The sequence below is a fragment of the Amphiura filiformis genome, chromosome 19 (assembly GCF_039555335.1).
Source record: "Amphiura filiformis chromosome 19, Afil_fr2py, whole genome shotgun sequence".
In the NCBI taxonomy this organism is placed as follows: Eukaryota; Metazoa; Echinodermata; class Ophiuroidea; order Amphilepidida; family Amphiuridae; genus Amphiura; species Amphiura filiformis.
This window is the reverse complement of record NC_092646.1, coordinates 18461285-18480951: the sequence shown is the minus strand read 5'-3', so window position 1 is coordinate 18480951 and position 19667 is coordinate 18461285. Positions and strand designations below refer to the sequence as shown.

The 19667-nt window shown below is 35.1% G+C and overlaps 1 protein-coding gene across 1 annotated transcript in view; it reads left to right on the top strand.

Annotated features, from left to right (window-relative positions):
* Positions 1-704: 704 nt before the first annotated feature.
* Positions 705-19667, top strand: part of LOC140141014 (bombesin receptor subtype-3-like) — a 121422-nt gene continuing 102459 nt past the window's right edge. The window contains 2 exon segments of the mRNA XM_072162788.1: positions 705-1262; positions 1264-1652. Coding sequence (XP_072018889.1) covers positions 774-1262; positions 1264-1652 — 878 coding nt within the window. The 5' untranslated portion in view covers positions 705-773.

Below are 19667 nucleotides of genomic sequence, written 5' to 3'. Positions count from 1 at the left end.
TGGACCACTGCAGAGCAGTATAAGCATCTACCCTTTTCCAGCGAATATAACCATGATAACAACGAATGCTATATCATTTATATCATGCTCCCCTCCAACCCACCTTGGTTTTTGATACTTTTATCTACACTGCAAAACAATTTTACTCAACATTGACTAAAAAGATCACAACTCAACAGTTAAGTAAAAAATTACTAAACATTGAGCTCATATAGGTCACAACTCAACAAATGAGTAAAAAATTACTCAACATTGAGCTCATGTTGAGTAATTTTTTACTCATTTGTTGAGTCGTGACCTATATGAGCTCAATGTTGAGTAATTTTTTACTCAACTGTTGAGTTGTGACCTTTTTACTCAATGTTGAGTAAAATATTTTTTGCAGTGTATCTATTTTCCAAATTGAAATTGAAAGATGAACTATTTGTATCGTAGATAAGATTTTAAGTGGAATGAAAGACAAGTATTTTTATTGTACAACCTTAGAGTGGCGCTCTTTAATACTACCAATATCTCGTCTCGTGATCAAACTCAATCAAGCAATTGACTCGTTCTTAATGGGTCGCAGTTCGCGACAGTAGTGTCGCGTGCATTGCACGTCGTTATATTAACTGGTTCATCAGTATTATGAAGAAACTTGTCGCTCGTTACGCCCGCTAGAGAGAAATATATGTACGAACGATCAGTCACTTTGCTGCTATTACACGAAGCAGACGCTTTTTGGACATCAGTATTTTGTCACCATTTGTGTGTAAGATACCATAGGATTAACAATGTCTTCGGATATCATCCATAAATATGCGTGGCCTAATGCTACTGCGGTAGCACAGACTTTACAACACATGGCTTGCAATGAAACTTCATCTAACCTATCTGGGTGCAACGATTTTGAAGAGGACTCTGGCGATTATATTATGCCTATAGATGCCTATATCAGCATCTTCTTAATCCTACTTTTTGGAGCTATTGGACTTATAGGCAATGGAACTTTAGTATTTATTGTAATTCTAAATAGAGACATGCGAACTGTGCCTAATGTGTTAATAGCAAGTCTAGCTTTGGGAGACTTTCTATTTCTCTTAATATCAGTACCATTCACTGTGATCTCCAATATTCACAATACATATGTCTTTGGTGAAGCTGTCTGCAAGTTTACAAGTATGCTTCCCGTCATGTCGGAAGGTGTTTCTGTGTTCACATTAGCGGCAATGTCACACGATAGATACACGGCAATCGTGAAGCCAATGCATCGTAGAAAATCTCGGCGCAGCTATGAGGATCTACACCTTGGCTGTGTCCATCTGGATTATGTCATTCATGCTATCCATCCCATCTCTCGTCCTATCTTACGTGGAATCAAAATATACGCCATATAAGTTCTGCTTCTATCTCCCTCATGAAACAAAGTCAGCGAAGATCCACGAGACATTTCGGTGTATACTTATGTTCATTCTGCCGTTGTTGGTCATATCTGTATATTACATGCTAATAGCGCTGAAGCTGTTGGAAAGTTCCCTGAACATGCCTGGAGAAGGCGTTGCTGATACTGGACAAGCTACAAAGCAAGTTCGCGCTAGAAGACGACTGGCCCGTACAGTGCTGGTACTAGTGGTACTCTTTGGACTTTGCTGGTTGCCTCATTTTATATACAGGTAAGGTCTTTTAATAGGCATAGGCTACTTGAACATTTTAAAGAAGTGGTTTTGTTGATACGATTTCCAAAATTGCACTCAACTTTTCAAGAATTTGTTTACCTTGGCGTTGTACTAAAATCTATTGGTAAATGAAAACTCTAACGGCTCAGATTTAATGCAATTTACTTTCGATGTTCTAGATAAAAATATCTTGCAAATCTAGGAAATATCTAGGAATGAACTTTAGAAAACAATTAATTTCATCACAGTAAAGACTGAACACTATAAAATAGAACAATTTACATAATAGTAGTGTATGAGGTATCTGCAGCAAATTGTTATGCCTTTCAACGGTTTTCGACCAATGTTCTCAAATTGAAAAGTACGTCCAAAATTAGGTCGCATGGTGGCCCATCTGCCCACAGTAGATAATATTGTTCCCAATAATAATAATAATATCAAAATCTTGGAAACATTTGAAACATATTTTCAGCCAGCTGTATTTTGTGAAAGTAGCCTGCAGAAACTAAACACATTATATAAAGAATGTCAAAAACAGCTGTAACAACCATGACTTGAACGAGTCATGTGATAGTACGAAAAGGATCACTGAGATGTTTCATCACCTGGGAAAAGAAGTAAAAAATAAAGGCACATTGAGGGGGGAAAATCACGCTAAAACATAGGTCAATCCAGGGAACACAGTCTCGCGTAAACAGATACATTCTGAACAATGTTAAACTATGTTAGTTGCCGGTGTGTTTCCATAATAACATTCAAGGGAACCACGTGTTTGTCTCAGACTGTTGTGCATTTTCAGCGTACCAAATACCGCTTGATGTATCATCACCCATGACAAGAGGTTAAAGTGAAGGCTTCATTAAGGCGGAGACTAGTATTTTAGTCTGAGATTTAGGGAACAGAATCTCAAAAATATATCCGTCCAAATTCTACAAGTGTAAAGAATTTTATTTGGAAATACCGTTGGTGGTGTATTTGTTCCATGCCATTTGACCATGTTGACTGAGCCGGCTCATTTTAATGTGTCTTCTGATGTTGTCTATTTTGATAACTTCTCCCAGTGGTTTTTAATTATTACGTTAGACTACGATATATGTGATATAATTGCCTGTGACTTTCCAAGTAATTTGAAGAAGATACCAAAAAATAATTTTCTGAGTGTAATAAGGCCAAATTTTGTAATTACAAGTAACATATTAAGAAATTGAAGGCACTGGTGTTTTCATTGCCCATTGGTACACTAAATTGAAAACTGTCATATCATATTAAAAACGTTTTTATATCAATAACTTGATGAAACAAAAATATGTTGAATGATTCATTAAAAGTTATGTGTTACTATTTATGAGCTTTCAATGTTACTTTTTAATATTTGACTACTCTATATGAGTTTTTACCATTTTTTGCCATTTTCCCCGATATATCACTTTAAAAAAAAAGCGCATTGATTTGTAGTGCGCTACGTACAGGCAAAACGACTAGACGTTGACTTAAAAACCTCAGCACATTTTCAAGGTCATTGTGGAAGTAAATTGGAAATAATGATCAACTGACATGGATAATGGCGTTTAAAGCATCGTAAAGTAAAATTTGTCAAATAATTATTAATTGGTTTCCATCTTAGCAAAATATACTCTTTAAAAGACATGTTGGAATTTGTTTCAGAATAAATCAGCAAACAAATGCGCTCTTGAAACGTGTTAAATCATTACACGGCATTTTCATCTCCATGTACGTGTCTTTCATTTATTTCTCACCTAAACATTATGAACAAACAATGTCTTTCCTCATTTTCTCACGACAAGGCACATCTGATCTAACATTTTCGATGTTGATTTGCCATTTATCTCTGAGATCAGTAAATATATGCAAGACGAGTTTGTCACGCAGGAATATTGTTAAACTCAAGAAGTACATGACAGGTGATTTGTGTCTTACGCTTCAAACTGAACTCTGTCGGATTTAACTCTCTATACGCGGGTGTCAACTGCAGACGACAAGTTTTTAAAAATTCAAAAATTCAAAAATGTCAGAATTGTAAATTTTCATGCCTATATTTGGAAACAGCATGAAAAATGTATTAAAATGAGTACAAACAAGTCTAGTATTGGTTCAGTGATTCTTAAGATAGCTCTTGAGATTTTCAGAAAATATCTCAAAACAAGGACTTTTTATGTTGAAGCCTATGGCTAGCATGCACAGTATTAAAAAAACACCTTTTATCCGGTGGTAAATTTTGTTTATATCATTTCCTATGTGATAATAAGGCTTTCAAAGGCTATTACTTAACATTGCCATAAAAATGCCTGAATTGATGATGGCATTATCACCAGCTCTTGAAAAGGGTGTATATTTAAAATTGAAATTGAATTTCGAGTGTATCAAGCTTTTAGGTGCAAGTGGTGACATTTCAGTATAATGATCAAATGTGACATATAGATAGACCTGGATCCAAAACTGGTTATTACGAGTTGAGTGTCTCATGACATTGACATATCTCGTATTGAAATCTGTATGAAAATGATTGGCACTCACCTGTCGCTGCCTCAGGTTAAATTGTTTTAACTGCATTTGCTGCTATGTGTCCATTTGTTGAGACTGTCAGATCACTTCAAGGAATGTAACCGATACACGTGACAATCGTTATTGTTTACAGATATTAAAATCGAGGGTGTAATACAAGAAGGGTATATCTGCAATAGCTGCCCCATAGACATTCATTTTCTATATTATATCGAGGGTTCAGAACCAGAAAGCCGCAATTCACTTTGACCAGCTCTCACAAAATGAGCATAAAGTCGGCTCCTTGCTTTGGTCTTCAAGTATCAATATTTCCTCCACAATGTCTTTTGTATCCTATTGAATTTAGTCATGATTAATGGACTGTATCTTCTAAAGTGCCCTTGCGACATTTTGCTAATTTTATGGGAGCAGGTGATTGTGAGTTGAAGCTTTCTGCCTCTCAATCCTCGATATATTTTACACATCTACAATACGACACGTTTCCTTACCAAGTAACCGTCTATTTGTCACAGGGCAACTATTATTAGTTTGAAGAGTTTACATTTTTAATTCTAATTGAAAAACTTCCTCTTTGAAATGTTGCGTGGGGATCTCTTTAAACGAATGACGTATCCTGAAGATGTGTCATAATTTTAACCTGGTTCTTTCAAAACGGTCCCAATATTAACAAGTGAGAGCTTTTATATTATAAGACACGCAGGAATGACACCAGAAATGAGTATTACAACTTTGAGCATTTGAGCCAATAATGTAAAGATCACAAAATAAAAAAAAGTCCCCACTTGTGTGACCCGTCTTACACCAAAACCTGATCTTGTTGTGGCAACTTGATTGATAAGGTCGTGTGTAGAATCTTGTTAGCTCCAAGTTGATACCAAATTTTCTACCAAACATTCTAAACTCACAAAGATTGATACCAGTATGTGCAAGTTGGTGCATTTTCACCACGCTTAGCAATTTCGAACGCGTACATCGTTTTGATTTACAACGTTTGAAAATACACCGATTTTGTAATGATAAACTGACATGGATAATTGCGTTTAAGACATCGTAAAGTAAAATTTGTCAATTAACTATTAATTGGTTTCCATTTTAGCAAAATATACTCTTTAAAAGACATTGAAATTTGCTTCAGAATAAATCAGCAACCAAATACGCTTTTGAAACGTGTTAAATCATTACACGGCATTTTCATCTCCATGTACGTGTCTTTCATTTATTTCTCACCTAAACATTGTGAACAAACAATGTCTTTCCTCATTTTCTCACGACAAGGCACATCTGATCTAACATTTTCAATGTTGATTTACCATTTATCTCTAAGATCAGTAAATATATGCAAGACGAGTTTGTCACGCAGGAATATTGTTAAACACAAGTACACGATAGGTGATTTGTGTCTTTTTATACGCCTCAAACTGAACTCTGTCGGATTTAACTCTCTATACACGGGTGTCGACTGCAGACGACAAGTTTTTAAAAAAATCAAAAATTCAAAAATTTCAGAATTGTAAATTTTCATGCCCATATTTGGAATCAGCATGAAAAATGTATTAAAATGAGTACAAATAAGCCTAGTGTTGGTTCAGTGATTCTTAAGATAGCTCTTGATATTTTCAGAAAATATCTCAAAACTAGGACTTTTTATGTTGAAGCCTATGGCTAGCATGCAGAGCATTAAGGGAACACCTTTTATCCGGTTGTAATATTTTTATGTCACTTCCTCTGTGATAGTAAGACTTTCAAAAGGCTATTACTTAACATTGCCATAAAAAATGCCTGAATTGATGATGGCATTATCAGCAGCTCTTGCAAAGGGTGTGTGTTTAAAATTGAAATTGAATTTCGAGTGTATCAAGCTTTTAGGTGCAAGTAGTGACATTTCAGTATAATGATCAAATGTGACATATAGATATACCTGGATCCAAAACTGGTTATTACGAGTTGAGTGTCTCATGACATTGACATACCTCGTATTGAAATATCTCGTATTGAAATATGTATGAAAATGATTGGCACTCACCTGTCGCTGCCTCCGGTTAAATTGTTTTAACTGCATTTGCTGCTTTGTGTCCATTTTGTTCACACTGTCAGATCACTTCAACGAATGTAACCGATACACATGACAATCGGTATTGTTTACAGATATTAAAATCGAGGGTGTAGAGCAAGAAGGTTATATCTGCAAGAGCTGCCCATAGACATTTTACAATTTCTGTATACAGTATTTTACATACACATCTACAATACGACACGTTTCCTTACCAAGTAACCGTCTATTTGTCACAGGGCAACTATTATTAGTTTGAAGAGTTTATATTTTTTATTTTAATTGAAAGACTTCCGCTTTGAAATGTTCCGTCGGGTTCTCTTTAAACGAATGACGTATTCTGAAGACGTGTCATAATTGTAACCTTCATCTTTAAAAATGATCCCAATATTAACAAGTGATGGTTTTTATATCATAAGACACACAGGTATGATGCCAGAATTAGGTATTTGACAACTTTTGAGCATTTGAGCCAATAATGTAAAGATCGCAAAATAAACACAAGAAATAAAGAAAGTCCACACTTATGTAACCCGTCGTACACCAAAACCTGATCTTGTTATGACAATTTGATTGATAAGATCATACGCAGAATCTTGTTAGCTCTGACCAAATTTGCTAACAAACACTCTAAATTGACAAAGATTGATACCAGTATATGAATTTTTGGTGCATTTTCACCACGCTAAGCAATTTCGAACGCTTGTATATCGTTTTGATTTGCAACTTTTGAAAATGCACCAACTTTGTCAGAACAAATCAGGTTTTTGGTGTAGGACGGGTTACGTTACATAAGTGCGGATATTCTTTTTGTAGTGTTTATGTGCTTGCACTCAACTCAACACGTTGCTGTCGGGGATATCAGTGTACGCAAGCGTGGCTTTACGACGCGAGTGAGGAAAATCAGATGTATGTCGAAAATCTATATACTTCTCAAGGTATTGCCAAAAGATGTGATAAACTCGTTTTGTTATTCATTGCTTGCAGCAGCATAATAATAATAGTCGTCGTATCTCAGGTTCAGTTTTTCTAATTTTGATAGCACATTAACATCGTTAACGTTGATCAACAATGCTAAATGAAAAAAAAAGGAAAATTGCGGGTTTTTTTGCGACAAGTTACTTGATACTTTAGTTTGATCTTGTCGCATCTATTTCTACCAGCCACTGACCTTTCTGCGAATAATAATCAATGTTAATTGTGAGAGCTATGATAATAAATGCTTAGTCTTGCATGGAAATTGCATTTTCAATTTCGTAGTTGATTATTAAGGGTGTTCTATACTTATGCATGTCAATATAAGGTAGTGAGTGTCAGTCGTTTCTCATAATCTTCACAAACGCGATGAAGTGCTTCCCTATTCACACTCATCGTTCCAAACACTTGTAAAAAGTCAGCTTTTAGAAAATGTCGATTGATTCTAACAAGCAAATTTAGTAATTAAAAGTAACATTTTAAGAAACCAAAAGCATGGGTTTTCATTGCCCATTGGTACATTGGTACACTTAATTGAAAAATGTCATATCATATTCAAAACGTTTTTATTTCAAGGAGTTGATGGGACAAAATTTATGTTGTATGCTTCATTAAAAGTTGTTTTATGTCACTTTATAATATTTGACTGACTCTATATGAGTTTTTACCAATAGGCAAAACGCCTAGATGTTGACCCACAAGCCTCGGTACACTTTCAAGGTCATTGTGGAAATAAAATGGAAATAATGATAAACTGACGTAGATAAGTTCGTTTAAGACATCATAAAGTAACATTTGCCAATTAATTATTAATTGGTTTCCATGTTAGCAAAATATACTCTTAAAAAGACATGTTTAAATTTTCTTCAGAATAAATTAGCAAACAAATACGCTTTTGAAACGTGTTAAATCATTACACGGCATTTTTATCTCCGTGTACGTGTCTTTCATTTCGTTCTCACCTAAACATTGTGAACAAACAATGTCTTTCCTCATTTTCTCACGACAAGGCATATCTGATCTAACATTTTCGATGTTGATTTACCATTTATCTCTAAGATCAGTAAATATATGCAAGACGAGTTTATCACGCAGGAATATTGTTAAACAGAAGAAGTACATGACATGTGATTTGTGTCTTACGCTTCAAACCGAACTCTGTCGGATTTAACTCTCTATACGCGGGTGTCAACTGCAGACGACAAGTTGTTTTTTTTAAATCCAAAATTTCAGAATTGTAAATTTTCATGCCCATATTTGGAATCAGCATGAAAAATGTATTAAAATGAGTACAAACAAGCCTAGTATTGGTTCAGTGATTCTCAAGATAGCTCTTGAATATTTTAAAATATCTCAAAACTAGGACTATTTATGTTGAAGCCTATGGCTAGCATGCAGAGCATTAAGGGAACACCTTTTATCCGGTGGTACATTTTTGTTTATATCATTTCCTCTGTGATAGTGAGACTTTCAAAAGGCTATTACTTAACATTGCCATAAAAATGCCTGAAATGATGATGGCATTATCACCAGCTCTTGAAAAGGGTGTATATTTAAAATTGAAATTGAATTTCGAGTGTATCAAGCTTTTAGGTGCAAGTGGTGACATTTCAGTATAATGATCAAATGTGACATATACACCAATCCGAGAAGCGTTTACTGTATTTGGCCCTCTATTGACGGCAACACAGATGTACCAGAGCGGGAGATTTAATTCGTAATTCAATACTCATGATTGTGTATTGAATATCACTGTTGTGTACAATTCCCGGGTACAATTCTGTATAGCACACAATAAATAATGGATAGAACCCCCGACCTCGGGACACCGCAGTTTTACATCGGGGACACCGCAGTAATGGCGAAGTCGGATAGGTGTATAGATATACCTGGATCCAAAACTGGTTATTACGAGTTGAGTGTCTCATGACATTGACATACCTCGTATTGAAATCTGTATGAAAATGATTGGCACTCACCTGTCGCTGCCCCAGGTTAAATTGTTTTAACTGCATTTGCTGCTATGTGTCCATTTGTTCACACTGTCAGATCACTTCAAAGAATGTAACCGATACACATGACAATCGTTATTGTTTACAGATATTAAAATCGAGGGTGTAATACAAGAAGGTTATATCTGCAATAGCTGCCCCATAGACATTCATTTTCTATATTATATCGAGGGTTCAGAACCAGAAAGCCGCAATTCACTTTGACCAGCTCTCACAAAATGAGCATAAAGTCGGCTCCTTGCTTTGGTCTTCAAGTATCAATATTTCCTCCACAATGTCTTTTGTATCCTATTGAATTTAGTCATGATTAATGGACTGTATCTTCTAAAGTGCCCTTGCGACATTTTGCTCATTTTATGGGAGCAGGTGATTGTGAGTTGAAGCTTTCTGCCTCTCAATCCTCGATATATTTTACACATCTACAATACGGCACGTTTTCTTACCAAGTAACCGTCCATTTGTCACAGGGCAACTATTATTATTTTGAAGAATTTATATTTTTAATTTTAATTGAAGGACTTCCGCTTTGAATTGTTGCTTGGGGTTCTCTTTAAACGAATGACGTATCCTGGAAACGTGTCACAATAATTGTAACCTGCTTCTTTGAAACCGATCCCAATATTAACAAGTGATAGCTTTTATATCATAAGACACACAGGTTTGATACAAGAAATGAGTATTTGACAACTTTGAGCATTTGAGCCAATAATGTAAAGATCGCAAAATGAACACAACAATTAAAGAAAATCCGCTCTTATGTAACCCGTCGTACACCAAAACCTGATCTTGTTATGACAATTTGATTTAGGTCGTGTGCAGAATCTTGTTAGCTCCAATTTAATACCAAATTTTCTACCAAATACTCTAAACTCACAAAGATTGATACCAGTATATGAAAGTTGGTGCATTTTCACCACGCTTAGCAATTTCGAACGCGTACATCGTTTTGATTTGCAACTTTTGAAAATGCGCCAACATTGTCATAACGAGATCTGCCTTTGGTGTACGACGGGTTACATAAGTGCGGACTTTCTTTTTTGTAGTGTTTATGTGCTTGCACTCAACTCAACACGTTGCTGTCGGGGATATCAGTGTACGCAAGAGTGGCTTTACGACGCGAGTAAGGAAAATCAGATGTATGTCGAAATTCTATATACTTCTCAAGTTATTGCCAAAAGAAGTGATAAAACTCGTTTTGTTATTCATTGCTTGCAGCAGCATAATAATAATAGTCGTCGTATCTCAGGTTCAGTTTTTCTAATTTTGATAGCACATTAACATCATTGATAAACCGTGCTAAATGGAAAAAAATTGCGTGTTTTTTGCGACAAGTTACTTATTACTTTTGTTTGATCTTGTCGCATCTATTTCTACCCGCCACTGACCTTTCTGCGAATAATAATCAATGTTAATTGTGAGAGCTATGATAATAAATGCTTAGTCTTGCATGGAAATTGCATTTTCAATTTCGTAGTTGATTATTAAGGGTGTTCTGTACTCTGATAAGGTAGTGAGTGTCAGTCGTTTCTCATTCACAAACGCGATGAAGTGCTTCCCTATTCACACTCATCGTTCCAAACACTTGTAAAAAGTCAGCTTTTAGAAAATGTCGATTGATTTTAATATTTCCTATCTACGTTTTAATCACTGGTGGTGTTTGTTGCTCCAAACACCTGGGACTCATATCTCGAATTCCACTTAAATATCAGGTTAAGTTACCCTGAAATGTTTTTTTACCAAATATATAGTTTCTTTTCAATTAGGTTTTAAAACTTTCAAGAGATATATGTAAATTTAAATTGATGAAGAGAGTTTTGGGCTACCCTGTCTGAGGATGGCTAGCAAATGTTTTGAGCCACTTCGTCTTCAATGCTTTTAATTACAGAATTAGCTGCCATCATAAGGGTGCCAAGTAAAAACGTAGCACTAGTATATATTCTAAATAAAAAGGCTATAAAAGAAGCTATGCCGCCGCGCTCGTTCGTTTTTCTTAGCGCGTACATTTATTTATTCATGAGCTTTTTGTATTATTTGTTAATATTTGACTGACTCTATATGAGTTTTTGCCATTTTGGTATATTACTTTCAGTAAAAAAACAAGTAAGCTGACGATGTGGCCTTTTGACGATAACTGTTATAAATATTTATAATAATATTATCATAAAACAAAAATGCAATGATTAATAGTGCGCAACGCACAGGCACGTTGACCCACAAGCCTCAGCACATTTTCAAGGTCATTGTGGAATTAAATGGAAATAATGATAAACTGACATGGCGAAAATGCGTTTAAGACATCGTAAAGTAAAATTTGTCAATTAATTATTAATTGGTTTCCATCTTAGCAAAATATACTCTTTAAAAGACATGTTGGAATTTGTTTCAGAATAAATCAGCAAACAAATGCGCTTTTGAAACGTGTTAAATCATTACACGGCATTTTCATCTCCGTGTATGTGTCTTTCATTTCGTTCTCACCTAAACATTGTGAACAAACAATGTCTTTCCTCATTTTCTCACGACAAGGCACATCTGATCTAACATTTTCGATGTTGATTTACCATTTATCTCTAAGATCAGTAAATATATGCAAGACAAGTTTGTCACGCAGGAATATTGTTAAACACAAGAAGTACATGACAGGTGATTTGTGTCTTACGCTTCAAACTGAACTCTGTCGGATTTAACTCTCTATACGCGGGTGTCGACGACAAGTTCAAGTTTAAAAAAAAAATCAAAATGCAAACATTTCAGAATTGTACATTTTCATGCCTATATTTGGAATCAGCATGAAAAATGTATTAAAATGAGTACAAACAAGCCTAGTATTGGTTCAGTGGTTATTACGATAGCTCTTGATATATTGAGAAAATATTTCAAAACTTGGTCTTTTTATGTTGAAGCCTATGGCTAGCATGCAGAGCATTAAGGGAACACCTTTTATCCGGTGGTACATTTTTGTTTATATCATTTCCTCTGTGATAGTGAGACTTTCAAAATGCTATTACTTAACATTGCCATAAAAATGCCTGAAATGATGATGGCATTATCACCAGCTCTTGAAAAGGGTGTATCTTTAAAATTGAAATTGAATTTCGAGTGTATAAAGCTTTTAGGTGCAAGTGGTGACATTTCAGTATAATGATCAAATGTGACATATAGATATACCTGGATCCAAAACTGGTTATTACGAGTTGAGTGTCTCATGACATTGACATAATCTCGTATTGACATCTGTATGAAAATGATTGGCACTCAACTGTCGCTGCCCCAGGTTAAATTGTTTTAACTGCATTTGCTGCTACGTGTCCGTTTTGTTCAGACTGTCAGATCACTTCAAAGAATGTAACCGATACCCATGACAATCGGTATTGTTTACAGATATTAAAATTGAGGGTGTAGAGCAAGAAGGTTATATCTGCAATAGCTGCCCCATATATATTTGTAAAATTTCTTCATTTTATGTTTACATCTACGATACTACACGTTTTCTTACCAAGTAACCGTCCATTTGTCACAGGGCAACTATTATTATTTTGAAGAATTTATATAAATTTATTTGTAATTTTAATTGAAAGACTTTGAAATGTTACTTGGGGTCTCTTTAAACGAATGACGTATCCTGTAGACGTGTCATAATTGTAACTTGCTTCTTTTAAAACGATCCCAATATTAACAAGTGGGGATTTTATATCATAAGACGCACAGGTATGATACCTGAAATGAGTATTTGACAACTTTGAGCCAATAACGTAAAGAACGCAAAATATATACAACAAATAAAGAAAGTCTGCACTTATGTAACCCGTCCTGCACCTTGATTGATAAGGTCGTGTGCAGAATGTTGTTAGCTCTGACCAAATTTGCTACAAAACACTCTAAACATGCTAAACTGACAAAGATTGATACCAGCATATGAAAGTTGGTGCATTTTCACCACGCTTAGCAATTTCGCTTTGATTTGTATCGTTTTGATTTGCACCGACGTTGTCATAACAAGATCGGATTTTAGTGTAAGACGGGTTACATAAGTGCGGACTTTCTTTATTTGTAATGTTTATGTGCTTGCACTCAACTCAACACGTTGCTGTCTCTCGGGGATATCAGTGTACGCAGGAGTGGCTTTAGGACGCGAGTAAAGAAATCAGATGTATGTCGAAAATCTATATACTTCTCAAGTCATTGCCGAAAGAAGTGATAAAACTCGTTTTGTTATTCAGTGCTTCCAGCAGCATAATAATAATAATCGTATCTCAGGTTCAGTTTTTCTAATTTTTTTATAGCACATTAACATTGATAAACCGTGCTAAATCAGAGGGTGCTAAATGATAAAAAAAGAAAAGTAAATTGCTTCTAACAAGTTCCTTATTACTTTTGTTTGATCTTGTCGCATCTATTTCTACCAGCCACTGACCTTTCTGCGAATAATAATCAATGTTAATTGTGAGAGCTATGATAATAAATGCTTAGTCTTGCATGGAAATTGCATTTTCAATTTCGTAGTTGATTATTAAGGGTGTTCTGTACTCTGATAAGGTAGTGAGTGTCAGTCGTTTCTCATAATCTTCACAAACGCGATGAAGTGCTTTCCTATTCACACTCATCGTTCCAAACACTTGTAAAAAGTCAGCTTTTAGAAAATGTCGATTGATTTTAATATGCAATTTCCTATCTACGTTTTAATCACTGGTGGTGTTTGTTGCTCCAAACACCTGGGACTCATATCTCGAATTCCACTTAAATATCAGGTTAAGTTACCCTGAAATCTCAATTCCTGGAGACTGGAGATTATGAAAGTAGTAGTAAAGTTAATAAGGTACCTTAAAATACTAATTTGAGAGATGTACGACCACTTTAATTTGTGAATTTTGAATTTCTTTTTCCATAATGAATATAATCTTTAAGGTGAGTATTTTCGTCACATCATTAAACATATAATTAGCATGGTTTTTTTTTACCAAATAATAGTTTCTTTTCAATTAGGTTTTAAAACTTTCAAGAGATATATGTAAATTTAAATTGATGAAGAGAGTTTCGGGCTACCCTGTCTGAGGATGGCTAGCAAATGTTTTGAGCCACTTCGTCTCCAATGCTTTTAATTACAGAATTAGCTGCCATCATAAGGGTGCCAAGTAAAAACGTAGTACTAGTATATTCTAAATAAAAAGGCTATAAAAGAAGCTATGTCTCATAGCCGCCGCGCTCGTTCGTTTTTCTTAGCGCGTACATTTATTTATTCATGAGCTTTTTGTATTATTTTTTAATATTTGACTGACTCTATATGAGTTTTTGCCATTTTGGTATATTACTTTCAGTAAAAAAAACAAGTAGGCTGACGACGTGGCCTTTTGACGATAACTGTTATAAATATTTATAATAATATTATCATAAAACAAAAATGCAATGATTAATAGTGCGCAACGCACAGGCACGTTGACCCATAAGCCTCAGCACATTGTCAAGGTCATTGTGGAAGTAAAATGGAAATAATGATAAACTGATATGGAGAATTGCGTTTAAGACATCGTAAAGTAAAATTTGTCAATTAATTATTAATTGGTTTCCATCTTAGCAAAATATGCTCTTTAAAAGACATGTTTAAATTTGCTTCAGAATAAATTAGCAAACAAATGCGCTTTTGAAACGTGTTAAATCATTACACGGCATTTTCATCTCCGTGTACGTGTCTTTCATTTCGTTCTCACCTAAACATTGTGAACAAACAATGTCTTTCCTCATTTTCTCACGACAAGGCACATCTGATCTAACATTTTCGATGTTCATTTACCATTTATCTCTAAGATCAGTAAATATATGCAAGACAAGTTTGTCACGCAGGAATATTGTTTAACACAAGAAGTACATGACAGGTGATTTGTGTCTTAAGCGCGCTTCAGACTCCGAGTATTGTACGTACAATATTGTATGTACAATATGTACGTTATTTAATCTATTGTCATTCTATTTCCAGTAATGTTTAAGTTCTAACGAATGTTTGATGACGAAAAATAGATAATATGTTACATACAATATCTAGCAGAGTTTGTCACGCAGGAATATTGTTAAACACAAGAAGTACATGACAGGTGATTTGTGTCTTACGCTTCAAACTGAACTCTGTCGGATCATAGACCGTGAAGAGATGGACGGTCGTCTGGATAGTGATTCTATAGAAATTTCACATTATGCTGAAACCATGTACGTCTCACTCGCACCTGTTGGATTAGCGCGTTTGAAAGAAGCGACATTCAATCGAAGTATACACGTTGTCTCTGACACAGTTACGACTGCAATGTAAACTCTGTTGTCGCAAAACAGTTATAGTTACAAGAAATGAAACGGTAAAAAACCCTTATTTGCTGCAGTTTCAAGTTAATTAAATAAATACATATATTCACCGTTTCGAATTTATCTAACACTACCTGTTACTCTGGCATTGAATGAGTTTCAATTTGCGTTATATAAGCCTTGGTCTCAACGTCACACTTACACGGATGATCCGAGCGCAAAATTCAGTTGGATTGCGACTGATAATGCAATTGAGTGGACGAGAGTTGGGTTATTGACCTTTTGTACGGTAAATCGATTCGATGGCAGGTTTGAAGACTATCTTGCCTTTGTGTTTGTGCGAGACGATCATAGCTTCAAAGGATATGCCGCAGATGACCGTCCATGTCTTCACGGTCTATGGTCGGATTTAACTCTCTATACGCGGGTGTCGACGACAAGTTCAAGTTTTAAAATAAAATCAAAATGCAAAAATTTCAGAATTGTACATTTTCATGCCTATATTTGGAATCAGCATGAAAAATGTATTAAAATGAGTACAAACAAGCCTAGTATTGGTTCAGTGGTTATTACGATAGCTCTTGATATATTGAGAAAATATTTCAAAACTTGGTCTTTTTATGTTGAAGCCTATGGCAGAGCATTAAGGGAACACCTTTTATCCGGTGGTACATTTTTGTTTATATCATTTCCTCTGTGATAGTGAGACTTTCAAAAGGCTATTACTTAACATTGCCATAAAAATGCCTGAAATGATGATGGCATTATCACCAGCTCTTGAAAAGGGTGTATATTTAAAATTGAAATTGAATTTCGAGTGTATCAAGCTTTTAGGTGCAAGTGGTGACATTTCAGTATAATGATCAAATGTGACATATAGATATACCTAGATGCAAAACTGGTTATTACGGGTTGAGTGTCTCATGACATTGACATAATCTCGTATTGAAATCTGTATGAAAATGATTGGCACTCACCTGTCGCTGCCCCAGGTTAAATTGTTTTAACTGCATTTGCTGCTATGTGTCCATTTTGTTTAGACTGTCAGATCACTTCAAAGAATGTAACCGATACACATGACAATCGCTATTGTTTACAGATATTAAAATCGAGGGTATGGTACAAGAAGGTTATATCTGCAATAGCTGCCCCATAGACATTCATTTTCTATATTATATCGAGGGTTCAGAACCAGAAAGCCGCAATTCACTTTGACCAGCTCTCACAAATGAGCATAAAGTCGGCTCCTTGCTTTGGTCTTCAAGTATCAATATTTCCTCCACAATGTCTTTTGTATCCTATTGAATTTAGTCATGATTAATGGACTGTATCTTCTAAAGTGCCCTTGCGACATTTTGCTCATTTTATGGGAGCAGGTGATTGTGAGTTGAAGCTTTCTGCCTCTCAATCCTCGATATGTTTTACACATCTACAATACGGCACGTTTTCTTACCAAGTAACCGTCCATTTGTCACAGGGCAACTATTATTATTTTGAAGAATTTATATTTTTAATTTTAATTGAAGGACTTCCGCTTTGAATTGTTGCTTGGGGTTCTCTTTAAACGAATGACGTATCCTGGAAACGTGTCACAATAATTGTAACCTGCTTCTTTGAAACCGATCCCAATATTAACAAGTGATATACTAAAATGCAGCAAACCTTTGACGAGCGCGACTACCGTGATGTTGCAAAATCGGCGCTAACAACGCGTACGACGCACAGTTCATTCATAAATTTCCACTCGGCAACAACAGATCGCCTCAGCAGCCAATCAGAGACAAGTGCGTGCAACGCAGTAAATACGCGATGTATCCTTACAATACGCGCTCGTCAAAGGTTTACTGCATTTTAGTATAGCTTTTATATCATAAGACACACAGGTTTGATACAAGAAATGAGTATTTGACAACTTTGAGCATTTGAGCCAATAATGTAAAGATCGCAAAATGAACACAACAATTAAAGAAAATCCGCTCTTATGTAACCCGTCGTACACCAAAACCTGATCTTGTTATGACAATTTGATTTAGGTCGTGTGCAGAATCTTGTTAGCTCCAATTTAATACCAAATTTTCTACCAAACACTCTAAACTGACAAAGATTGATACCAGTATATGAAAGATTTTTACCACGCTAAGCAATTTCGAACGCGTGCATCGTGTTGATTTGCACCGACGTTGTCATAACAAGATCGGATTTTAGTGTAGGACGGGATACATAGTGCGGATTTTCTTCTTTTTTGTTTTGTAGTGTTTATGTGCTTGCACTCAACTCAACACGTTGCTGTCGGGAATATCAGTGAACGCAAGAGTGGCTTTAGGGCGCGAGTATGGAAAATCAGATGTATGTCGATAATCTATACTCTTCAAGTTATTGCCAAAAGAAGCGATAAAACACGTTTTGTTATATTACTTCCAGCAGCAAAATAACAAAATTCGTATCTCAGGTTCAGTTTTTCTAATTTTGATAGCACATTAACATCATTAACGTTGATCAACAATGCTAAATAAAAAAAAAAGAAAATTGCGGTTTTTGGCGACAAGTTACTTATTACTTTTGTTTGATCTTGTCGCATCTATTTCTACCCGCCACTGACCTTTCTGCGAATAATAATCAATGTTAATTGTGAGAGCTATGATAATAAATGCTTAGTCTTGCATGGAAATTGCATTTTCAATTTCGTAGTTGATTATTGAGGGTGTTCTGTACGCTGATAAGGTAGTGAGTGTCAGTCGTTTCTCATAATCTTCACAAACGCGATGAAGTGCTTCCCTACTCATCGTTCCAAACACTTGTAAAAAGTCAGCTTTTAGAAAATGTCGATTGATTTTAATATGGAATTTCCTATCTACGTTTAAATCACTGGTGGTGTTTGTTGCTCCAAACACCTGGGACTCATATCTCGAATTCCACTTAAATATTAGGTTAAGTTACTCTGTTATCTCAATTCTTAGAGACTGGGGATTATAATATTAGTAAAGAAAATTTATTAAAATAAGGTACCTTTAAATACTAATTTGGGAGATTATGACCACTTTGATTTGTGAGTTTTGACTTTCTTTCCTTAATGCATATATTCTTGTATGTGAGTATTGATACCACATCATTAAACATATAAATAGCAGGTTTGTTACCAAATATATTTCCTATTATGTTTTAAAATAGATATATAGGTAAATTTAAATTGATGAAGAAGGTTTTGGGACACCCTGATTGAAGATGGCTAGCAAAATGTTTTTGAGCCACTTCCACTTCAATGCTTTTAACTACAGAATTAGCTGCCATCACAAGCTTGCCAAGTAAAAAGGTAGTATACTGTAAATAAATAAGATAACATATACTGTCATTTGATTAGGGAGATTTGTTTTTCTAACTAGTGTTCTCCCAAAGTAAAAATTAAGCTGTAAGTACTGTCGAGTAAACTGTCTATAGTACTAGGAAAGCAACTATTTTGAATATTTGAGAATCGGTACGTTCCCATAGTAAACTGACCAGATAGTTTGGCAGATGATGTGCTAATGGAGTTTCCTGAATAGTTCCATGCATATTTTGCACATTTTACTCGTCACCAAAGAACCACTGCCTCGGATATTCTGATCTTTAGTAGGTCAAGCACGAGAGGTGCAAAGCTTCAAATGGAAACTGACCTTTAATTGGGGTGCCATTCTTGGATGGTGTTTTTATCAGATACGCCCCATAATTCGGTTTGAATGGTTATTTTAAATATTTCCAATGTAAACGATATACCACCGTGAATACACAGACAAATAATAACCCGTCATTTTTAATTAAGTTACAGTTTTCAGGGCATTTATTGTCGAACTTGCATTATATATGCAGGTATGAGCTTAGTGTGGAATTTCACTTATATGTGACATCAGTATGAAAATTAATTATCATTTTACTCAAAGTTGGAATAAAATAAAAGAATAGCGCGGGAATGATCATTTAATATCACAGCCAAATAAAAATCCGTGGAAAAACACTTTTCGCATTATGACACAATTTCGTCTATGATATTATACCTATCGTCTTTTAATCAATGGTATTAAGGGTATACGATGTATTAATGGTCGAAGCAGCCATAAAAAAGTAGTTCACAGCATCTTGCGAATGGTAGTGAGCTTTAGCAAAAATTGCATTGCTCAATTCATAGTGAGC